Source organism: Syngnathus leptorhynchus, chromosome 7 (assembly GCF_054491065.1).
Source record: "Syngnathus leptorhynchus isolate UIUO chromosome 7, UIUO_Slep, whole genome shotgun sequence".
Lineage (NCBI taxonomy): Eukaryota > Metazoa > Chordata > Actinopteri > Syngnathiformes > Syngnathidae > Syngnathus > Syngnathus leptorhynchus.
Window position 1 is genome coordinate 3053000 of NC_141201.1, and position 23557 is coordinate 3076556.

Below are 23557 nucleotides of genomic sequence, written 5' to 3' on the forward strand. Positions count from 1 at the left end.
ATCCAGAAACTGCTGCCAGCACTTGTAATTAAGAGGTCTGCCTGAGCTTTGCCACTCTCACCGTGCCGCACATGGAGCTTTGGGAGTCCCGCCACTCTCATTTTGAGCTCCTTCCACATCTGGATTAAGACGCAGGCCAGCTGCGGCTCCGGCACGATGCCATCAGGGGTCAGCACAGAGTCTGGAATCACTCCAGCCCACATGACACAAATAAATAAGCCACTGGGAAGGTTTGTGGCCGGAGCCAATAAAGTGTTAAGAGGAGGGAATTGCCCGGCGTGACGATGGCAAAAGCTGTGAAAGTCCCAATGTTGAAACTGAATTAGCAAAGCTACTGCAGCGGCGGATGGATTTTACACAATGAAGGTTAACATTTGGGTGGAGTTAACATACAATATAAATTCTATAATGTCAATTTTATATATGCATGTGTGTGATATAAAAAAATACAGCCTGTTATCTTGATGAGCTAACTTCCATCCATTTAATTGTTAATCAAACAGCAGACAGAAGAGACAAAATGCATAGAATAGTAAATTGTCTTTTAATTCTTTTTTTTTTCTTTTTTTTTCTGACCATGCCACCGAACACCGACGCGTACAGAGTTGTGCCTGAATCCACACTGAGAAAACACTTTCCACACGGGGTGTTAAAAAGCTGCAATGAGGAGGGACTTGACTGCACACATGGCAAGAAGAACAACCCTGATTGGACACCAGCTCGAGCTTCGACCTGGCCCTGAGGTAGACAGACATCGACATATCGAAACGATGCGAATCACAGCCTTCTAGGACACACTAAACAAACAAAACAAACAAAAAAAAGACATCTGCATTATCACAACATACAAAGATTTAAAAAAAAAAAAAAAAAAAATCATCTCAAACAAAAGTGCTCTATTTCTTTTGGTCCACTGACTAAACTGGTTATAGTGCATGTTCATGTATAGAATAGATACAGTGAATGTGTGTCATGGCATCAAGTTGCCACGATGTGCTGTACACCGTTTTCACCCCAAAAAAAGAAAAAAAAAAACCTCACAGTTAACTTTCACTCAATCGGCAACGCAATTTGAACATTTTTTTACATCGCCCTTGCTGGCAACTTGCATCAGAGCGTCACAATCACAGTATGTTGCTTCCAGTTGCAATGATCCGAGACGTGGATCTCATCTCGAATTTGGGAGCGAGAAACCAAAAAAAAAAAAACCCACTAACAGCACAGACCCACATACTCAAGCATGTCAACGCTCCGCTTAGAAAAAGGGAACTTGTCCCCCCCGCCCCCATCGGAGACGTATAAAACACACACGTTAAAGATGTTTCTCAAATGTAAACAAGACAGCAAATTACCGTGATACAAAAATACAACAGGATAAGGCTTGCACAGGAACAACAACGCAGGACGGACGGCCTGTACATGACACATACACAACAACTCACACTAACTGCCACTTGTCTGGATTTTTTTTTTTTTAAAATAACACAAAAAAAACAACTTTGCTTTTCATGTTCTATTTTCATCAGTTTTCTGATTTATAAGACATCTAATTATAGACGGTGATTAAAAACCCCCCAAAAAAACACATCAAAGCCATGTTGAGGCTCTTTATATATACTTTTTTTCTTTTCTGACACAGTTTGACCATTGAAATTGTGACGGTAATTGTTAGGAAAAGAAACCCACAGACGGAGCAACACTGTTTGCCTGCCAACAAACGGGGAAAAATGGCGGACGACCCCGCGCGGCGGTGGTGATAATCAGCACGTATTTGTTTACAAACAACAACAAAATAGCAATGACACTGAAAGACATTGAAGCCCGCTACCTCGGAACTCGCGCCGCCGTCCGCCGCGAGAAAAGACCATTTATGAGCTCGCATGTTGTGAAGCCAAAAACCAGTCCAAGTACAACTGTAAAACTAAAAAATAAAATAAAAACAACAGCAAGGAAAATCAAATACTCGGGGAAAATTTAACAGAAGGATCAAGGGAGCCACTCAGGTCAAAAAGCCCAGACACTGTTGCTAATCTCAAACTGAGTGACAGCCAAAGAATTAAAATTTTTAATCCGCTTCATTAAATGTGACTTTTCAACAGTCAACAACCAGCGTACCTTTTTATACGACCCAAATATATATTTTTCAAGTATTTGAATGGCAATGTAAACTACGATAGACCGATTATCTTTTTTTTTTCTCAAGGCCGATGAGAGAAAAAAAATGTTTAACTCTCGGGAACTTTTTATTTACATTTTCACTTATTCTCTGTATGTATAGACTTGAAAGAAAAAGCTACAACGTATGGCAAATTTGAAAAGTTATTTTAGCAAAATGTTTAATGTCATTTCAACAGTTTTTTTTTTTTTATTAAATTTTGACGCCAAAATTTTCCCTTTTACTGCAAATTTAATGTCTGTTTCAAATATCGGCGATCAGCCATCTTGACTATTCATAATCGGGCCCTGGGAAAAAAAAAAACATATCTGGTCTTTCACTAGTATACACTGGAGCATTTGAACAGAAATGATCAGTCACAGTGTTTTGCAGAGCAAAAAATGAAAACCGTGGAACTGTGACTTCAAATCTTGACAAATATCCTCGCGAAGAAACCTATCCACCTCCCATTTTTCTTCGTTTGTCCTCGTGTAAACGTGTCCTCGGTTGCCACTTTTGCGTGGAATTCCTTGCGGTGTGGTTAAGGGAACGGAATACTCTCACAAAGACTCGATTGAACCAAGTGGGCCAGCCGGCGCTGGTTGCTTTCTGCACCTTTTTTTTTTTTTTTTTTTTCACAGTTTGAACACGTTTTTGAGTTCGTGTTTTAAAGACCGCGTATGGTTCAACGGTTTTATCGTTAAATGGCACAGACGATGTCATAAAGTACGTTACCGTTTCAGCACGTTTACCTCTCGACTTTTTGCATTTTAAAATCTGACCCGGCAAGAGTCGCCACTATAAACTCCGACATATTTTTCAAACGCGCCCACCCCCGGGTCCAAGACCTGCTCAGACATAACAGACGTACAGATAAGTCTTTTCTATCCTCCAGTCTGCCGGCACCTCCTCCGGTTTGTGGCCTTTCATGTGCTTCTGCATGGCGGCCAGGCTGGGACAGAAGTCCTGGCAGATGGTGCACTGGTATGGAGACGCGCCGTTGTGCGTGCGCAGGTGCTTGATCATAGCCGAGTAGTCTCTGGACCGTTGGTGACACAGCTTACACTCAAATGGCTTCTCACCTGGGAAGACATTTTTGGAATCGGATTAGCTGAGGGTGACGAAAGCATTTCTTAATATCTGTCTGATTTAATATTAAGGGACCCCAAAATATTTTATTCATGTATTTAAATTAATCGTCCGTCTGGAATTTTACGATGACAAATATCGGGATGAGAATCAGCCTACGTTTTTTTTCCATTCAGCGTGGCTTGCATGTGTTGTGTAGTTTGACCACTAGAGGGCTCTATAATACTAATACGTACAGTATATACAGGAAGAGGAAGGTCACAACTACTCAGTCAGCTGCAAGTATTATTAGCTCTTTGCAGGGGATAAAGAATATATGCCCAGTAGTCACATTTTGAATTTCATTTTTCGGAATGGTTGCATTGCTGTCATAGAAAAATGTGAAAACGTGTCAGATATTTGTCTACATATACCCAGTGATATCTACTTTTAAGACAGTGTTGTGTTAACATCCATAACGTAAGCTCGCACGGCCATCTCGCTCTTGACTCTCACCTGTGTGCACGCGATAGTGCGTCTCCAGCTGGTGTTTGAGGCTGAAGCGCTTCCCACAGCTGTTGCATTCGTAAGGCTTCTCTCCCGTGTGGATGCGTTTGTGACCCCTCAGGGTGCCGTCGTCTCGGAAGCAGCTCCCGCAGAACTCGCACTCGAACGGATGATCGCCTGAAAAAAAAAAAAAATCATCTCGTGTCAACACAACGACCTCGGCCCCTTCCGAATAGCCCGAACGAGCACGTGTGCCGCCGCACGTCGCTAATGTTGTGACGCGAGGAGACTCCTCTCGGCGGCGGGCTAATGGCTAATAAAAGTCCTCCGGACGTGCGACGCTCTCGTCTCTATACTGTAGTTAATCCATTTCTCTCCTCGGGCTGATGCCTTGACTCTTCTCCAATGACCTATGTGGCTCATTATCTCAGTGACCACAGCAACAACCAAAGCCCAGGATACATGGGTCTCCTCATTACAGGCCAATTCTCCCCCCCAATATATCCCCCCCCTCCCCTTCCGCCCACCCAACACACACTGACATTTACAAAATGTTACTTCCAAGCAGAATGGCGGCACACAAACAAGATACGCTGTCACGGCCCCCCCCCAAAAAATCCCCTCACTTCTGTCTCTTCACATCAATTATGTATTTCTCCCGTCTAGACATCAAGTCGTCCTGACAGCTGAGAGAGTGTTATTTAAGGTAAAAGAAGAAAGGGGGACATCTCCTCGGCAGATATCGCTCCGTTTCTCGCGGCGTTAAAACTCACCCTGGCTCCAACGCGCAAGACAAGTCATTTCCATTTGCTTTTCCCTTCAATATTTATTTGGGTTCCCTCTATCGCCTCGCGTGAACCACACCGGAACTGACAGCCGTGAATTTGCACAAGCCCCCGACGGCTGTCTAAGAACCCAAAAATATAAACACGATGAAATTGCCCAAAATAAGCACCGGCCAGAACGGCACAGTGCTGTCACAGTAGAGGTGAGTCATCTGATGCAGAAGCGAGCCAGGAGATGATGCGTGCTAATCAATTAACGGAAGAAATTGAGGCACATAGGAAGAATAAGTGCAGTTGCCGACGATTCTCAATCCACCCGCAGTCCTGACTCGACGGCTACAAATTCTGTCTTGACAAAAGTCATTTTGACAGAGAGGCCTTTACAGTTAACGGGACTTTAATGTCAGCGGTAACATTTGAAGTGCAAACCCTTGTTGGGCTTTTTGTTGCTTTGAGAGGCCGCCATGGAGGAAATGTTTAATGATAACAATCTCCTGTTTTTTTGTTTGTTTGTTTTTTAAATTTGAACCACACAAAACTCCCCTAGTATGGGCGTAGTAGAAAACACGATTACTAGCATGATAATAACCAGAACGGCACATCAAGGCATCTTAAAGTGTGAGTTGTTTGTCCTCAATTTTAGTGTTATCATATACAGGGGCGTAGCGAGAACATTTTCCGTGGGGTGGCCAGGGGTGACCGTGCACCATTCTCTATAATACCGTCCTGAGGGTTTTATGAATTAAACGGCACACCAACATATACCGACTTTGCCTATCATTTAGAATAATTGATATTAATGAATATTAATTTATTATTTTGAAAATATTGAAAAAAATACCAAAGGAATCTAGGAATACCACAACCATGTGATAGAAATCCAAATCTTCCCTGAGGTGTGGCGATGGATAGGACCGTGGCAAGTGAGTGGAAAAAGGGTGGCCACGACCACCCCAAGCCACCCTGTAGCTTCTCCCCTGCTCATAGTGTATATTGTGTCTTTGTATACTTGAAATGCTAAATGTCCAAAACGGCGTGGGTGGTTCTTACCCGAGTGCGAGCGCAAGTGTCTTTTGAGGGTGGTGTGGCTAGGGAAGGGTCGCTCGCAGTGGCTGCAGATGTAGCTGTGCATGCCTGCGTGGACCTCCATGTGTTGCTGCAGGGCCTTCTGGGTCTGGAAGCGCTTTGCGCACAGCAGACAGAACACCGCCATGTCAGTCCCTGGAGAAAGCACAAAAAGGAGAGACGGAGGCGCGCGCGGTTATTTCAGTACGGCGCGTAGACTCGGGGCCTTAAGTGGGGAAACTGGGTCACTTCAACTTTGTGCGAGTCCTCGGAGGGAAAAGCTTCTTTCAAAGAGCAAGTGTCTCTACCTAAACCAACTCCCCTAAAAGCCTGCCGGCGCTTTCAGCTGTGAGCCTTTTTTTTTTTTGTATGATACGTTCTATTTTCAAGCATGAAAGTCATTGTTTTCCTGAAGAATTTCCCAGCCGACGTAGCGCATGCCAATCACACAATCAATGGCTCCTTCCCTGCTATGTTAGATGTGTAATTATTCTCTTCATTCCCCCATCAAGAGTCAGCCGCAGCCTGTGAAGTCCTCTGTGCTGAAAGAGCCGCTGATAGTGGCTCCGCCCTAAATGATGCCTACAACGTGTGCCCTGCGCAGAATGTCAAGTAGTGATATCAAGCCATTAAAGGCAGGACTGCAGGAAAAAAAAAAAAAAAAAAAAAACACAATCCAGTTTAATCCTGTGTGTGACCTGGCATCTCTTTGGGGCTGCTTTCCTGTTGCGCCGAGTGTGGCGAGGAATACAGATTGGAAAACCGCCGGCGGGGCTGGTTTCGGTCAAAACGAGACGCGCATCCTTCGGCCGTTTGATCGACGGGCTCTGGACGCCGCTTCCCCAATTCACCCGGGCGAAATCATACGCTCGCAAACGGCGAGGAGACGGCTAATCTGCGGCTTTATAGACGAAACCGCGCCTCTCGAGACAGTCGGGGGGCATTCATACGAGATTATGAGACTCCTTATTTGTCTCGTCTGCTCAGGTTTCAGATCCTCCGCCGATGCTCGACGGAGCCCATCGCTCCTGACTGAGATTCAATCAGACATCTCCAGCGGAGGATCATTAGTAAACACGGGACTGTGCCAGCACTTCATTGGAATTCAAGTGGGGTTGCTGTGTCACATTTAAAATGCAGTCTGATGAGGTCCACTAAATCAAATCATTTGTTACTGTTATTGAAGTGCCTTGAGGCAACTGGCAATTAAATTGGAATTAACGCAGGGGAAAGGGATGCAGGGCGCTCATACTAAAGAGGGAAGAGTGTCAGACGCCCGCTTTCGGGTTCAATCAAGTTAACGGACGAGAGAGAAAGAAACAAATCAAGCCATGGCATAGAAAGAAAAATCGCCGTCCATTGTTTCCCCCCCCCCGATCTTGTCGTTTTGAAGACCCGGCGCAAATAGACACATCGTCGTGAAGAAGACGGATGACTTCTCGCGGGTGCGTTTTTTTTTTTTTTTCTTCTCTCGGTTTGAAACGCCACGATAAAACAAACTAATAGGAGAGAGCCAATCATTCGTAATCATTAACAGCTAGGGGACGGGATGAAAGACATTCCCTGGTCTTAACAATCCTGCAGGGAGGCCGTCCGCCGGATTGAGCCGCACCTGTTAGAGGCTTTGGGGCTGCCGACTGCACAAAGAGCACACAATGAGGTTCAGGCCCTCATTGACCGAGCCCATTAGTCATAGGCTCCGCCTCCCCCCCCTCACCCACTGTCTTTATGCCCTCTCCTAATGACCGGGGACCTTTTCTCACTCGCGTATCACAATATTTGAGTTGAAAGACAACAGACTCAATGCCCCCTTTTGTAACCCTCCTGGCTTTTATATTTTCCTGACCGTACAGAAAATCCTTTAAGTTTGGCCGTTGAATCGGATTCTAAGGTTACGCGCAAAGATCGGACCCATCTGCATTGCACTCGTTTGATCGGTTGAGATCCCAATTTTTAATATTTGCTTTATCCAGCAGGGGGCGTGCTCTCTGTTTCAATGTGTTCCAGACCGCTCGGCCTGGTTCTCATATGTTTAAATACTTCAAAGCCACTTTAATTATCATCCCACCACATTAACTCAAGACGCTTTTTTATGGTGCCATCTGCGCCGACATTTTTGCGTGGCAAAATAAAATCCTGCCACAAGGATGTCGCGCTTAAATTCCGGTGACGATTTGTTCTTCGCAGAGAATAAAAGTAATGTTAACGACTAAAGTCGACTTTCCCAGGCAAGGCGTTCGCGGTTGTGTTTTGTCGCTCTGTTAAATGATGAATTTGAGTTTTTCCAGTGGCTAATATGAGCAGAGGAGCTTGTTTCTGCACAGAATATTAAAGTTGGTTGCCCAACACCCCCCCCCCCCCTCCCTGCGCTCTCACCCTTAACCAGACAATGGTCTTGGGATTTAGCTTTTGAGGCACAGCATGACCCCTTGACCCTCGGCTCTCAATAGGGTCAATAGCACATAACCCGTGGTATCCCGTTAAGGCCGACTGACTGACCATTGTGTCTTGAGGAATGGTAGGAATGATTTACTCGCACGCGGGAGGAAAGTTACACTGCGCAAGCAGGTTAATAATTCAGCAACGGCCGAGGCCGCGACGCTATTTCGGCACATCCGAGGTGCGCCTCGCTTGACTAAACAGAGGCCATCTTGGAGCGTCGGGAGTCGAAAAAAAAAAAGACAAAACCACGTGTCCGGGCAACCAGATAGGCTCATGCTCCGTGTTGGGCTGAAGTGTCGGAGCTAATCCCTTCATTCACAAATAAGCGCGGCCTGTCTCTTTTCACACCCCAAACAAAAGTTTTCCCAACCCGAGGGACTGGGAGTGGACCCCACTGCAAATTGAACAAGAGATTGTAGTCACATATTTCTTTGTCTGGCTTTTATCCTTGAAGTCATGAGGTTTGATTTTTTTTTTTATTTTATTTTTAAAATATATGAAAACAAAAGAGCTAAAGAATTGTTCACGCTTTAGTTCAACAGCTGGAGGATAATCTTGATGAACAACTTTGTGTGAATCAAATGGATCACATCCCAAAGTTCTGTTTGACTCTTTTGTCTTGGCTTTTTCATGCCACCACAGCTGGATGGCGTGATTACAAAGAGGATAATGATCATCGTCGAACAGTAAATTGAATTTAATACAGAGCATAAATTATTGACTCTGTTTCTCTGACAAATCCTAATGACTGCTTAATCAGCTTATTCATTAAAAAAATATTTTTAGGTCACTTAAGATTCTAAATTGCTTATAGCCTGAACAAATAAAGATTTATTTTTTTATAATGTGGCTGAAAATCACGCCAAAGTTGCTTCATTAATATGTTTTCAGCAAAGCATAATGTCTGCCAACGTTTTATTTTTTGTTGTGCCACAGGCCAGTTTCACATTAAAAACTATTTATCAGATTAGAGTCTAAATTAAAATAAAGTGATTGGATTTGTGCTCAACTCATCTCAACACCTCCCCACTCCACTTTCAGACAGGAAATGAACTCAACGGTTTACAAAAAATGACATCACGCGCGCCATGTCGTCACATAGCAGCGAGCGGCTCCGCCCCCGGGCTGCGTTCAGCGCCTCTCGGCTCAGTTGAGGCTACGCACCTCGTGTGACCCGCCGCGCCGCGCGTCGGAGCCGCTCTACTGTATGTGCTCATGCACACAGCCGAGGAGGTTCACACGCACACACGCGCTACCTTAAACAACCCCGGGCGGGCTCTCATCAGTCGACTGCTAATCTACCCGACATACGAATAACCGACTCAATAATTCACGCGAGGAGAGATTTCGCCGCTCCAGTTTGAACCATTCGGCGGAGCAGGTTCACTCAGGTCGCCGCCGCTCTCCAACCGCCGCCGCGGTTCCTGGAATGTTTACGCTACATTCTCCATCGAAATAATTTGCACGTAATAGAAATAAGAGTCGGCCGCCAGGCGCTTTGCATATCATCGCCGTGCAAATACGTTTCGGCCCGACGGGGGCCGGAGTCTGCGTGTATGAATCACAAGTAGTTATTGAAGGGAACCTGTAGCGCCGTGACGGACGCACCGGGGCGAGCTCAAAGGTCTTCCGAAGCCGTGGCTGTATATTGAATCGGGTTTTAATGCTGGTTAATTACAAGGACCGCGGCGGAAGTCACAGTGCAGCTGCCGCGAGTCCACAAAGGCGGCACTCGCGTCCCGAGCCTCGAAGGCAAGGTGACAAACATGGCCGACCGGCCAACTCTCAAGCACCGCGCTTCGTTTCGACACTCATGATACGGACTCCGAAAAAAACCAAAAAGAGCCCCGGAGTCTTTTTTTTTTTGTTTTCCGCCAGCTCCGACAAAACAAACGCCTTTGTTGTGCGAGCGATTCGGAGACGGATCCATTCTTTTATTTTAGGCTCTGACAAGTAGGTCAGGAGACTATGACAGCGCTGTGTTGAGGAGTAAACAGCAGCACATGATGTTTTCCTCCGGCTCAGTGCTGGCACCCGGCGCACCGCCACCAATAGCAAGTCCTCATGTAGCCCGTGTTGCTTTCCCACAGTACACCCCTCCCCCCTCTCGACCCTCGGCCATTCACCTCTGACATATCAAAACGCCAAACAGACTTGAAAAAACTATCCCCCCCCCCCCCCCTCCCATCCCCAAAGTTGTATTATTTCCAATTAGGCGGTAGACAGCAGCTGACAAAACTTACCGAGACCAAACTCATTTGGCAATTTAAAAGGACACCGTGCATTTCGTGTCGTTGATGTTTACTCGACGCAACCCCCTCCCCCCTCCCCCCTCTCAGTACACAACCTGAACACCGCCGATTAGATTACCTGTAGTTTGAAGAAAAAAAAAAAAAAAACTCAAATGGGCTCGTGCGTCACGGCGGGCCGAGGTGAGATGGTGACAAAGTGAGAGAGTAATGCCCTGCTGTACTCTGCTCTTGATACGGCGCCAGGGCTTGAAACCGAGCTCTGGATGTTTACAAGTCGAAGGGTGACGAGGGGAGAAACTCGTGGGCATGATCGGCGGCCCCTGGTTGGCATGAAGTATTCATAGTGTGTGTTCGCCACCTGGAGTTACGGTTACATGCCAACACTCCTAAGAGAGTGATCGCCTTTCTCCGACAGCGGCAATCAAATGTGCGGGTTCGGATAAAAGTAGAGACAGTACGCTTGGTTTGAGTGCAGTAACCAATATCGTCTTTGTATTTTTGGAAGAAATTTCGTGTTTGTATTTGTTTTAATGTTCTACACAGCAGATGATTTTTTTTCACGTGTTTGCACGTAGCACCCGTTTATCAATTTGAACCTTATCTCCACGCAATGGAACAAAATAAATACAAATCGACGTAACCCTTTTATTGATTTATTTTTTTTACCCTCCCCTCTCTTAGAAACTGTAATAAAGTCCATAGGACATTCTGACCCGGGGCATGTTCTTACTGTGTCCGTAAATGTCAGAAACAGATTAAATCTCAATAACACGGAGACAAAAAAAAAAAACGACTGCCACTGTGTGGATATAGGTCTTATCTAATCGTGTTTCACAATCGAGTTGAGACGGAATCGGCAACTCCTTTTCCGGCCGCACAAAAACAACAATTAATTTCGAGTTTAATTTAAAATCAATCCCTAATTTCAAGCAGTGCACGCAGTTCTGACTGCTGTTGATGCTAGCGCTATCACAAGCTAAATCCTAAACCGTCAAAGTAGATGATCCAGGAGTCTATTTTGGATCTCATAACAAGCCAGCGGACCACCGAAATGATTGAAGCTTTTATTTCTAGGCTGCCGTTACGACACGCTGTTGCAGTAACAAACAACGTTCAGCTGCCTCTGCATAGTTCACATGATGTTTTGACGGGTATCAGGTTAGCTTGCGCGCTAATAGTGAGTCGTGTCACACGGATTGACTAGCTCCTTGTCTCGCCGGGTTTGGGAAAATTCACAGAATGGCAAACATTCTATTGTGTTCTTCCTTGTTGAGTTGATTTGCCTCCGAGAGTTTTTTTTTTTTGGGCTTTAGATGATGTTGCTTCAGTGTGACTTTTAATTATGGTGGAGGAAGTCGTTTTGGGGGAAACAATTGAGCTCTTCCACAAATCAGAAAGAACCTTAGCTTTAGGCTGTAGCGAAACCAGAGTAGCATTTATGTCAGCCTGATTCGAACAAGCGCTAAGTTCAGTTGAGGTCATCACGCTACAGTAAACCTGGTCTTTTTTTTTTTTTTTTTTCCCCCTGTGGGGTGTGTAGGTACAATTACATCTCGCTAGCGTTGCATCAGAGCAGATTTTGTTAACATGGACTTGACCAATCACAGTCTATTGACAGCACCGGTGGTTTTGTAGGGTCTTAAACCCGCAGTCTGGGGGCCATTTCAGGTCCGTCATTTAACATCATAGTTGAATTGCTCGGGCCCCCACCGAGCAATTTCAGAATTTTGATTTTGATAGTAAGATGAAAAATGGTGGTGTGTGGTGGGGGGGCGGGCTTAGTACTATAATGCCAAGTGTTATTTTATGAAGCTGTGGTTTGTGTGCAAGTAGCACGCGGTGGATCGAGATACCGAGAGATATTAGAGGCCGACATGTGAGAGGGCCTCCCGCCTCCTTCTCGATAAATTATGGAGCATCATGACAGGAACAGTTGAAACCGTTCAGCATGACGAGCAAAATTCAGTCGCAAAGTCATGGGAGTAACTCGAGCGTGTGTCTTGAGGGGGTGTGTGTGTGTGTGTGTGTGTGTGTGTGACTAACCTGTATGTGTTAGCCGGTGGGCATCCAGAGCCTCCTCAGAGGAGAAGGTAGCTCCGCACTGATCGCACACCAGAGCCTCAGCGGGAGCTGCGGGAACATTTTGAATAAAAAAAAAATAAAAATACAGCGACATGAACAACACAAAAAAAAAAAAGCATGTGTGTGATTTAGCACAGTGAGTCACATCTTCATCTGGCATTCGGAAGGAAAAAGATAAGTCAAGTGGCTTTTTTTTTTTTTTCTCCCTCCTTACACTTTCCGACAGAAAAGCACGAATTGGACAAACAAAAGCGGTAGACGGGGCGCAGCGGTCCCTTCTCGCCGACAGAACCAGGCAAGACTTGTATTTACCGTGCCCCTGTTATCAGCTTCTGAACAGAGAGCAGACTGTCTGCCTGAGAGTCCACAGAAAGACTGGGTGTTCTCTCTCTACAGCAGACGCTTACCGCCTGCGGCACGGCCCTTTTATCGGCTGGAAAAAACCAACGGTAGGGAAAAAAAACCAAAAAAAAACACTTGAGCGTCAACACCCCAAATCCCATCACATGGACCGTGACTACATTCGCCAGTTCACCTATACATGGCCCCCTCGTCTCGTCTGTTGCGATGACAGACGAGGTTGCGTGGGCCTTGCCGGAAATGTTTCGGCGTCGACAGGCGCAGGCACGGCAACACGCGGCGGAACCTCCGAGTCGAACCGTCAACTTATATAAATTCAAGCGTAGGAAATGACGCGTCCCGTCGGCAAATCCTGTGAGACTTGAGAAAAAGCATCTCATCATTTTTTAACAGTTAAGTGCCGTAATGAGGAAGGCCTAAGTGGTCATCAAAAACCAGGACGTGTTTTACTCCATAAAATGGATACACTTGTGTTATACTGTAACATTGTGTAGCTCAAACGTGAAGACTGTACTTTAGTATAGGAAATTTTAAATTTTTTAAAAATGTTTCATTCAAAAGACGAAAGATCATTTTAAAGACCTTAGAGCGTTCATATAAATGTACATATACTTACAAAAAATGCCTTTCAATGGTCATTTGAGAGGAATGATGAAAAAGGGATCTAAGTATCGGTGTCTAGTATCGGCGGCCTCTGCGATGCTCTATACTTTGAAATCACGACAGCCCAATACTGATTTTCCGCCCATCTTGAATGACAAGTAAACAATTCCTGGACGTTGAAAACATTTTCATAAGCTTTGTTCCACTTTTAACTATATTTACACTTGATTTGAATTTTATTCGCACAAAAAGAGAACGAATGTGAGCAATCCTTGAGTGGCAATATTTTAACTCTTGCTGTATTTATAAATTAGAACAACTTTGAAGTCACTGAACCGATTGTGTTCCACTTTGGAGGTTCTGCTGTGTGCCCCCCCCCCCCTCCTTACACACACACACACAGCTGTTTGGATGTGGGTTGGCTCTCAGTGAGATGTAAATCGGTTGCAGATCCATACTGGCCCTGGGCTCATTCACTGATCTATTTTCTGCTCAGCTGGCTTTAAATGAAGTTAAAATGACTCATTAAAACACCCACAAGCTTTGGGAACTCGGAACGCAGCAGCCCTAAATGTGCTCCTCTTTCAACTCTGCGCGCACACACACACACACACACACACACACACACACACACACACACACACACACACACACACACACACACACACACACACACACACACACACAAATGGTGCCAACCTCGCCGAAACAAAACAACACCCAAAAAAAGCACCAATCTGTTCATCTCTTATAGTTTGCACTGCGTAAAGAGTGTTACACACGAGCGGTAGATCCTAATGTCGTGTGACGCCGTCCAGCGCGCCGTGTTGTCTTGCGTTGTGTTGCGCCGTGTGCGATTCAGATGATAAAGGGGGGAAAAGCGGAAAGAGGGGGGGGGGGTGGGGGCGATGGGGGGGGGGGGGGTACATAGTGCATTGTCTTGTGCAGTCAAAGGCACGGAGTGTGCTCTCATCCATAAACCATCAAACCGTCTCCAGACGCGGCTGCAATCGTCCTCCATCAAAACACTTTGTCTGGCATACCAAAATAAGAGCCGGCGTCGAGCTGCATACCAAATCAGCCCATTAGAGCGGCGGAGCGCTCGCTCCTTAGCAACCGGCGGGATCTGAGGCTGCTCTACCCAAATACGCCACGACACAGAAATGAGATCCGCATCCTTTTTTGTTTGGTTTTCATGTCGTGTTACGTGGGGGTCGGGAAACTCTCAGGTTAAAGGTGCTGCGCACAAAGCGTGTCATGTGTGCGTTTGGTGGATTTGACAACAAAAAAGGGACGAGTCAGGCAAAGTTGAAAGAGCCCTCTTTCAGTTGTCAGCAGGATGTCAACACAGCTGAGCTTTGTATTTTAGATGCATTTTTAGGCCCTGATTATATGCTACCCCCCCCACCCACCCTTCATCCCCAATCCCTCCCTTCTGCTCCTCGCTCTCTATTTTGGATAAAGTAGCTGGGAGAGCAGTCAGGTCTGATTAAGTCTGCGTTTGGGTACAGTGTGTTCCTGGACACACATCTGCGAGCGAGCCATCACACGCTTCGGAACACTGGCAGAACACCCAGGCCTGCCGGCAGCGAGCTGATGATGTCATCACTCCGAAAAAAAAAAGAAAAAAAAAGAAGGGGGGCAGAGCTGGCAAGAGGTCCTAAAACACAGACTCTGGTCGGGAAGGGAGGGGGCGCTCGGTTGAGAGGTAAAAGCGAGAGGAACAGGTGGAGCTGAAAAGGCCGAGTCGGATTATAATCGTTTGGGATTTGTCGTTATTGTTACTTTGGATTTCATGTTGACTCTTGTTTTAGTTTGAACTTTGTTTTTAGAGTGGGTTGTTTTGTTTTAAGTTAGATTTGGAAAATTCTTTGTTTATTTTGGAAAAATAGATGCTAATTTTGTTAGCTTGTTTATGCTGTTTTGCATTTCATGTTAGCATTAAGCTAGTGACGACTTCAAAATCAATGTTTGTGTTAGGCGACACAAAGCAAACAATAAATAAATCGATTGAGGGACAAACTTGAATAACTTGTACTGTACCTGTGTGAGACAACATGTGCATGCGTAGCCGCATGCTGTCCTGGAATTGTTTGCCGCAGAATTCGCAGCCGTGGCCCTTCTCGTCATCATGCAGCCTCCTGCGTGAGAGAAAAAAAAGAATTCAAGACATACAAAAGCGATGCATTAGCACAAGTGTTTTGTTTCGGCACCCCCCCCCCCCCCCCCCCCCCCCCTATCCTCTCCCCATATGCCATTGTGCTTCCTAACAAGAAGAGCCATATTTTTTTTTTTTTTTTTTTTTAAATTCCGGAAAGAGACGGGGCCCGTCTGAATGCAGCATCATTAGTGTGAGAGGCCCTTCGGAGTTTGTGAATCACAAAACGCGTGAATGCAGCGAGAACACAGACAATGGGATATCTTGCTAATTTCAGAGTGCAGACGTACGCGTGCCTCTACCCGCCAGCTCTGCAAGACACGGGCCACGCACACACACACAAACATATATCTATACACGCACACATTTCTTCATGCAGCTCCGATGAAAAGGGGAGAAAAAAAAACAAGCGGCTGTAGCCCAGCCGCCAGCAAAAGCCATCATATCATATCACACACATCTGAGTATGTGAGGCATCTGTACTCTCATCCTCACATCACCCCGGCCTCCAAAGGAGGCCATTGTAAATCTGTGGGCAAAAATACACCAAAAAAAAAGCAAACACATTTTTAGAATGGATTAATTTTACTACTGCAAAAACTGTGCTCTAGAGTCCAAAGATTAAATGATGTGCTATGGTATCAAAAAGCTATTATTTGGAATCCCCAGCAGTTAAAGGCAAGGACAATGAGGTCTCTGTTGATGATGATTGTTTTTTTGTTTGTTTTTTTTGTCTACAAATTTCCCCTTTTACCGCCCTCACATTCACTGTTTTAATACCAGAAATTAATTTGAATTAAGATGACAGTGTCAAAATGTCAAGTTTATTCAAAGCCAAACTTTTTCTGCTTGATTAGAAGTTTCCTTCCCACTAAACCTACAGTGTATTATTTTGAGGCTCTTTAAAAATACTCTGAAATTATATAAATCTTATAAAAAATGCAAAAATGTGTCAATTAAAAATTTTTAAATCAAAAATATTAAATATTTTTACAATATATTCTGAAATATGAGTCTTATAAAAAAAATCAATAATATTTAAATTATATAAGAAGTCAAATATCATATAAAAATTGCGAAAATATAATATGCAGAATACACAAGTGGGAAAAAAAACATCTTCAAGACCCTTAATAGAGTTGTAGCAAAAATTAAAATCTAAAATGGCACAGCAAATTATCTAAAATGTTTGCATGCATAATTGGTAAACTGTTTCGTCCCCGTGTACAATAATCCAACATCCCACAAGGAGCAACCCGCTAAGAGAATTCAAAATTTTGTAGTTCTCCATCTGAAAACGCTCCCGGAGAAATTCTGTCAGCAAAGCACTCCCAAATGTCAATCGGCGAACCAGGTGCATGCTCAGTGACCTGGTTACGGACCTAGCGCAACTTCACTGTCCTCTAGCAGAACCGCCGCGGCATCTCAGCTCGGCGGCCCGCAGACATGCGCTCGTCCGTATCCGTGAGTAAGACGGCACATCACTAAACATCCTACGGGATGCCGGAGTGGCATGAGGCTCAAATGTCAGCGGCCGGGTATGAGGAACTCACAGATTGACCCGTCCACAAAGATAATGTCGGAGCTGACAAGCTTGTCAATACAGCAGCGATCAAAATAGAGCCACACTTGAAGGCGTCCATCATTACGACTGTCAAACACATCTGGGAATTGAAGAGTTGCGGAATTTTTTAAGCGTAGTTGAAATTACGACATTAGTACAATTTGCTAGTCTTGGCTCAATTCAGTTTGTGCTAATGTAGCGCGTGTTGCTGTTACCTGTGCTGCTCCATGGCCTGCCGGCTGTGTAACTGCAGCCCGCATTCGCCGCAACACTGCGGCCCAAGAACGGACCCCTCGTGCCTCATCCCTGCCGCAAATTGGCCCAGCCTGCTCAGGAGCTCCCGGTGCAGAAGGCCCTGGTGCAATAAGCCGCCGTAAGCCCGCGGGTCCAGCGGCATGCCCAGGGATGGGGCCAGAGACACGGACACCTGGGTCATGGCCTCCCCGGCGTGGTCTGGGGCCATGGTGTAAATGGATGCCAGGTGCTTCTCGGCTAACCCGGGGAAACAGTCCAGAGAGCTTCCTACCACGCCCTCCTCGGGACTGGCGTGTAGTTCTCGGGTACTGGTGATCACACTGCTTCTCAGCGGTGTCCCCGGGCCCTCGTCCCGGCTCGGATCCGACGCGCAGCTTTCGGACGAACGTCCCTCGCAGCAGTCGGCTTCGTCCACCTGCATGTTCTCCGATTTGATACCCTCGATGGGTTCCAGGGTCGGGGCCTCTGCCCTGCTCTGCTGCAGCAGCTGCTGGGAAATGTCCATGCTTATGTCCAGCTTGGGACTCAGTTCTGGAGGGGCGTTTGGGTCTGACCCCGGTGGGCTCCTCTCCGTCATGTGGTACAAGGTCAGTTGGCGCAGAGCAGTAGTACGCGTTGCTCCGTCCGGGATGGAATGCTTCTTGGACATGAGATGCCGCCAGTGTCTGGCCCGACCGTGGTCGCCGTGGTCTCCGCCGACGTGGTTCCGCACCAGCGTGTCCTCGCTTTCCTCGGCCTGGATGGTCTCCAGCACCTTCAGGCATTGCTCCTCCAAGAACTCGATCTCTAGGATCTCCGCGGCGTACAGTAGGTCGTCCAGGTCCTCGGCCGTGGCCTGCAGCGAGGCCGTATATGCGTACTCGAGGATCTGTTGGAAGGTCTTAGGCGACAGGAAGTCCAGAGCGTAGCGCAGGCTGCTGCGGTGGAACAGTATTTCAAACATCTTGCTGGTGCAGGCCAACACGGTGCGGTGCGCCGGGAACTCGTGCCCGTCGACCGTGATGATGACGTCGCACAGGGTGCCCGCCAGGCGCATCTGGTTGGCCCGCTGCAGCAACGTGTCGGGGTGAGCCGGGTTGTGGAGCTGGAGAACGCCCATTTTTTGTCAGAACCCGCTCGGACTTTGGCTGCGGCCTCGCATCAGGCGTTGGCCCTTCTTCAGCTGGGGGTCTGTAATCTTTGAGTGGAGAAGAGAGTGGCATCAGTATCGGTAGAGAAGTGCATAGAAGTACCCATTAAGTTCACATTTGATCAAATTATTTAAACCCCGAGAAAGCCCTTCAAACATCGCTGTGTTTCAAGACGACCAGCGCGGGAACTGCCACAAAAATGATCTTTGCTGACAGTCGGCGGTTTTATGCCAGTTGTCTGTCGTATGACCAAGACTGACCTTAAGAGGCAGGCAAGGGAATCCGGACGGAAGGACGATACAGAGAAGAAAAAGTAGTTGATAATTGAAGAAGCTAAGCTAACTGTTTAGCTGTCACCTGGTGACTGTATTACAGTTTAAAACGGTACACAATCAGTCAACCCATTGTTCCGCAATTTCTGGAGGTGCCATTTTTAATCAGACCCTTCCAGAGACGTGACATAATCAGGCCTCAGATGACTTTGAATTCCACCTTATTCTAAGATACAGTGTCACTATATTGACAATTTCTCATGTTTTATTTGTTGGTCCATTTGTGCTTGAAATTCCCTCACTGAATATTCTATTGAGATCCTTGGCTCGGCCACGGCTCTATTGATTGTGCGTTTGATGATTGTCTCTCAGGATAGAGACAGTAGCCTAATTTATGATGTGAAGGCAGTCTCAGATCAGTCTGAACATTTCACTTGAGTTTTGTCTTTTCTTTTTGGGGGAGGTTGATGTTAAGTCTCAAAGAGCAGACAACAGGTCGATGAGAGGCGCGCGCGCGCGCACGCGCACGGCAACAGTTTGCTTGTTGCCGGGTTGATTAGTCTGCAAGCGAGATCGTCGCTGTAATAACGTCTGCATACTGAGAGAGGTGACGCCGGTCATTTATCAAGCTTCGCACGGACGCACGCCCGCTAGTGCGCACACTCAAACGCCCCTCAACAGGTAGACAAAAGCTGATTAGTCCATTAAGGCAGCGCACGTTCGTAATTAGAGGCACCCCAGACAATTAAGCCGCCCGATCAATAAGTTATCAAACTATTAAGATGGATGAACGCGTGAAAACGGCGTGCCGCTCTGCATGGACAATGCGTTGTCTGTGAGGTGAATGACGCGAAAATAAAAGATGCTTTTTAATTGATTGATCCTGTCACCTTCCGATGGATATCCGCAACCTTCGGAGCGCATCAGGTGCACACTCGCAAATCACAGCAAGAGCGTCATAAAAAAAAAAAAAAAAGAAGGAAATAACTCCGTTTGCAGTTCTTTCCAGCAAATATAAGCTTCAGGGAAACTTGAAGCCCATTGGTGGGGGGCTTATAGCTCTCCCAAAACCAAAGCAGGTCATTTGATTTCAAATGCTATATCCGTTGTAAATAGTCAAATAGTAGTTATAAAGTGCTCGTCCTACCCCGCTTGTCGTGTCCGCCCGTGCTCCTGTCCGCCGATTATCCAGGCAGCATCATGCTGCCACATTTCACAGTGCCCGCTCCAAAAACTCGCTCCCGCTTCCAAGTACACGAGTCAAGTTACGGAATTCATAGAGGCGCTTCCGCTCTGAGCCTTCAAAATAAAAGCACTCACTTTGCCTGATGATTTGCTATAGATTTATTGCGCTGATTTTTAATTGACAACAAAAGGTGATGTTTTATGATCAAATTGCAAAGCGTTTATTCTCATTGGTACCTCACGTTACCGTTACCCCAGGCGGTAAATTTCTAAGTGTGGTTTGATTCCCATGGTGGTTATGTGTAGTGGTCCTAAAATTTCGCTAAAGAAAATAGTTCGCTGTCAGTGTGATTATTTAATTTCCGGTTTGTTCGTGGCTTACTGCTGCTAACTTGTTAAATCGTCTTTCCAGAATCACAGTGTGTGTCTGATTTGGTCACTCTCGAAACAAGCACGAACTCGTCATATAATTTATTTATAATTGGATTGAGTATACTGATGTTTATTTGCACTTGTTTGAGAGTGAGCAGAATGACAACCCATTAAGCCCGTTCGGGGCCAGTTTTGTAGAAACATTCAAGCTCGGCTGAGCGAGTGTTATTATATCAGACTCTGGGGCTATTTACTTTTTTTTTTTTTTTTTAAACGAACAAACATTATGCAACAAGTGTTTACCATTCGAACAAGTACATCACGGAATTTCCCGGCCAGTACAACCTGTTTGCACTGTGCGCGTGCTTGTGAGTCAGTCGTCCGTCCATCCATGACCCAGCAAAACCTGGAGCACGTAACTTTCAGCGCGCACCTGTGCTGCCATCTGGTGGACACTTGTCATAGTTACACAAATGGTTTATTTATAATTCAAAGGAATACAACAAAATGGGCCAGCGCCAGTTGAGATTGAGAAACAAAGTTTTTATTTCGAAAATGGGTTAGCACTCCAGACTGTACACAGCAGAATTTTTTCCACCCCATAAGATCGAAACAAGGAAGCAAGGTGGTCCGTAAAGACTACGAGGACAGTTGAGCGGTTTTGATCAAATGGACAGTATTTCCTCAAATATGTAACCGTAAATTATTTGAGGCTGTCTAAATAAGACTCTTTTTTTTTTTTTTCATGTGTAAAGGGAAGCATTAGAGGGATGACCTATGCAGGTGCTGCTGTTTTGGTTAGCGACAGTTCAGATTGACTTGCAGGTGATCCCTGAAGTCAGTTTACAAGATGGCTGACGTAATTAAAAACATTCTCTCCATACTTTAAATTCATCGTAGAGGCCATTTTACAGCTTGGTAGGAGCTGCTGTTTTAGTTAGCAACAGATATCAAATGGGATCAATGCTTTCATGTAAGTGAACTATAAGATAGTGTTCTTGTTTTTTTGTTTTACTTTTTGTAATGTCAGACATTTATTGGCCAGCGTTTTGAGGAAATACGATCCGTCCTTCCAGTTGGCATTGAAGTTGCATTTGCTGTCTTAGAAAAGAGCGAGCGACCACCTTGCTTCCTGACAAGCAGTTTGTACAAAAGACAAGGAGAATTGGGAGGGGCGGGGAAGGGTCTCAGATAAAGCACATTACTGAAGAACACTTGAAGGAGAAAATCAACCAAACAACACCCGTAAACTGAAAATGAGCGATTTACGTCGCCACCAACGTGCCTGGTCGTTAGTCGTAATGATTTCATGCCTTCCTTCACGAGAACCACTGATAAGACTTGACGCTGTTTACAGAGTGCTGTGCGTGTGTGAGACCCGACGGACGCTTTTTAGTAACACTACACCTTTTCTTATGATTTTCATGACCACGTTAGTCCATTGAGCACACCTTTCCTTTGTCTAACAATTATAATAGTACATTTTAATATACAGTATCATATTTATACATATATATAAAAACAAGACGCTAAATCTCTCACGACAAAGCAGATTATCATAGAAACCGATGACAGGACGTTCTACTGACACTCACTCACGCGCGCACACGCACACAGGCACAGTGCACAAGCTTGCAGGCAGGGATGGAAGTCTTTGTAGTAGAATCCCCCCCCCCTCATTTTTTGTTTTGTTTCGTGCGGGGAAGAAACGAGCCAAATGAAACATATTTAGATCACAACATCGGCACTCCGGATGTCTTTTTTTTTTTTTTTCTCCTTTTTTTTTTCTCTCTTGAGTATCTGTTTAATAAACGCTGGTGAGGCAGTGATGGTACGTGGGATTGATCATAGTGTGTGTCTGTGTGTATGTGTGTGTGTGGGGGGGGAAGTCGAATTGGCAAGGAAACCATAAAGCTTTTAGCAACCATCTTCAGGCCAAACATGCACGGACAAGCTAACGAGACGGGCGCACGAATGAAAAGCTCAGAGAAAACAAAAGAACGGCGCACACACACACGCGACACAAAATTTAAAGAATGACGATTTTTTTTTTTCTTTCCCTTTTTAAGTTCTCATGATAATCGAATGCTTTGGTGAGTTCTGATGTTCTCCTGTTAGATTAAATTAAAAAAATAAAAATCTGGTGACTGCAAGATAAACTCCTCGGGCTAAAAGTGCGTGCTGGACAAATGTGTGTTTTGTGTGTACTAAAGGGCAGTGGAAATGAAAATTCCCGCAGCTGCGCGATGTTTACGATGGAGTTTTTTTTTTCGTTCATTTTGTTTTTCATGCTTTGCTCTGCGCGGCTTTTGTCTGTATGACACTGTTGTGTTCGGCGGGCGTCTCCGTGGCGGCGTCGGACAGCTCCTCCTCGGGTTTTCCCTTCCCGTCCAAAAAGATTGTCCTGAAAGGGGTGGGTAGGGGGGAGGGGCCAAACAAAAGCAAAAATTCAAGTTAGACGCGTTAAAAACATGACGTCGGCGCACACTGAACCCGGAAATGACGTCGTTGACGTATATATATATATGTAAGAAGACCCAGTGTGCTGGCACGGTCTGCTTACATATTCCTTCACCACCATTTACAACAATCGGGGAGTTGAGGACAGGTCGCTACGAACCGGAAGAGTCATCCAGGAACACACGGGCCTCCCTCAACCAAAAACACTCCACCAAAAATGTGACGACAACAAAACTCTGACTAGCTAGCTAGCAAACCGTTTTAAATTAGAGCCCCTTTCAGACGAGCGATGGCGTTCTTTGATTTCGAGAAAGATGGTCAGGTGTGCCACCGGAAATAATCAAGTCTAATTAATTGATGCCAAAATGATTTCCTAGAAATCGTCTTGGTTCATCCATCCGAGCCAACGACGTGATGTGAAGAGCAGAGCGACCCACCGCCACTAGATGGCAGTGTAATCAATCTGTGTGTCCTGTTACTTTAAATTCTTACAACAAAATTGACTATGGAAAAAAAAAACGCGAGCGCTAAATTAAAGTCACTCTGTTCACTTTGCATTCGAAGCATTTTGCGATCCATGCCAATGTCTTATTGGGGGCACCATAGTGCTGCCGGATGCCAAATCATTTGGTTTTGGCTCGGTATGTCTTCCCAGGTGTACTTGAGTGCGATCGTATCAAATGAGACGTCTGAAAGAGGCCTCCTTTGTGCTCATCAGAACTCACACATATCGCTGGCGTTGGGCCCAAACCTCTTGTGTTCACATTTGGTCAAGAAAAAAAAAAAAAAAAAAAGAATCCCACTAGTCTACACAATTGGTCAGTCAGTGGCTCAAGAAACGC

The 23557-nt window shown here is 45.6% G+C and overlaps 3 protein-coding genes across 6 annotated transcripts in view; 1 reads left to right on the forward strand and 2 right to left on the reverse strand.

Annotated features, from left to right (window-relative positions):
* cadm1b (cell adhesion molecule 1b) overlaps positions 1-23557 on the forward strand; it is a 173001-nt gene that overhangs the window by 8363 nt on the left and 141081 nt on the right. For 3 of the 4 annotated variants that reach the window (XM_085915589.1, XM_085915592.1, XM_085915591.1), the window contains exon 4: positions 604-743. The gene's annotated coding sequence lies outside the window, so the exon portion shown is untranslated. Of the gene's footprint in view, positions 1-6; positions 744-23557 lie in introns of all 4 variants that reach the window. The other variant, XM_085915590.1, reaches the window with a different exon arrangement.
* Positions 526-19963, reverse strand: zbtb16b (zinc finger and BTB domain containing 16b). Its single transcript, XM_085915582.1, has 7 exons — positions 19846-19963; positions 17257-18473; positions 15363-15460; positions 12318-12404; positions 5566-5736; positions 3740-3907; positions 526-3237 (listed from the first exon to the last, which is right to left on the reverse strand). The coding sequence occupies exons 2-7, from the start codon at positions 18393-18395 to the stop codon at positions 3008-3010; spliced, it is 1893 nt and encodes a 630-aa protein (XP_085771708.1). The 5' UTR covers positions 18396-18473; positions 19846-19963; the 3' UTR covers positions 526-3007.
* Positions 20881-23557, reverse strand: part of ncam1b (neural cell adhesion molecule 1b) — a 35504-nt gene continuing 32827 nt past the window's right edge. Inside the window, exon 23 of the mRNA XM_085915572.1 lies at positions 20881-22659. Coding sequence (XP_085771698.1) covers positions 22542-22659 — 118 coding nt within the window. The 3' untranslated portion in view covers positions 20881-22541. The remainder of the gene's footprint in view (positions 22660-23557) is intronic.

What these genes read in the sequence shown, in the direction of transcription:
- zbtb16b (XM_085915582.1), bottom strand. Translation starts at nt 18,395, where the DNA reads ATGGGCGTTCTCCAGCTCCACAACCCGGCTCACCCCGACACGTTGCTG. An exon ending in GCACATGTTGTCTCACACAG is followed by an intron (nt 12,405 to 15,362) that starts GTACAGTACAAG and finishes ATGTTCCCGCAG; the next exon opens with CTCCCGCTGAGGCTCTGGTG. An exon ending in GCACTATCGCGTGCACACAG is followed by an intron (nt 3,238 to 3,739) that starts GTGAGAGTCAAG and finishes ATGTCTTCCCAG; the next exon opens with GTGAGAAGCCATTTGAGTGT.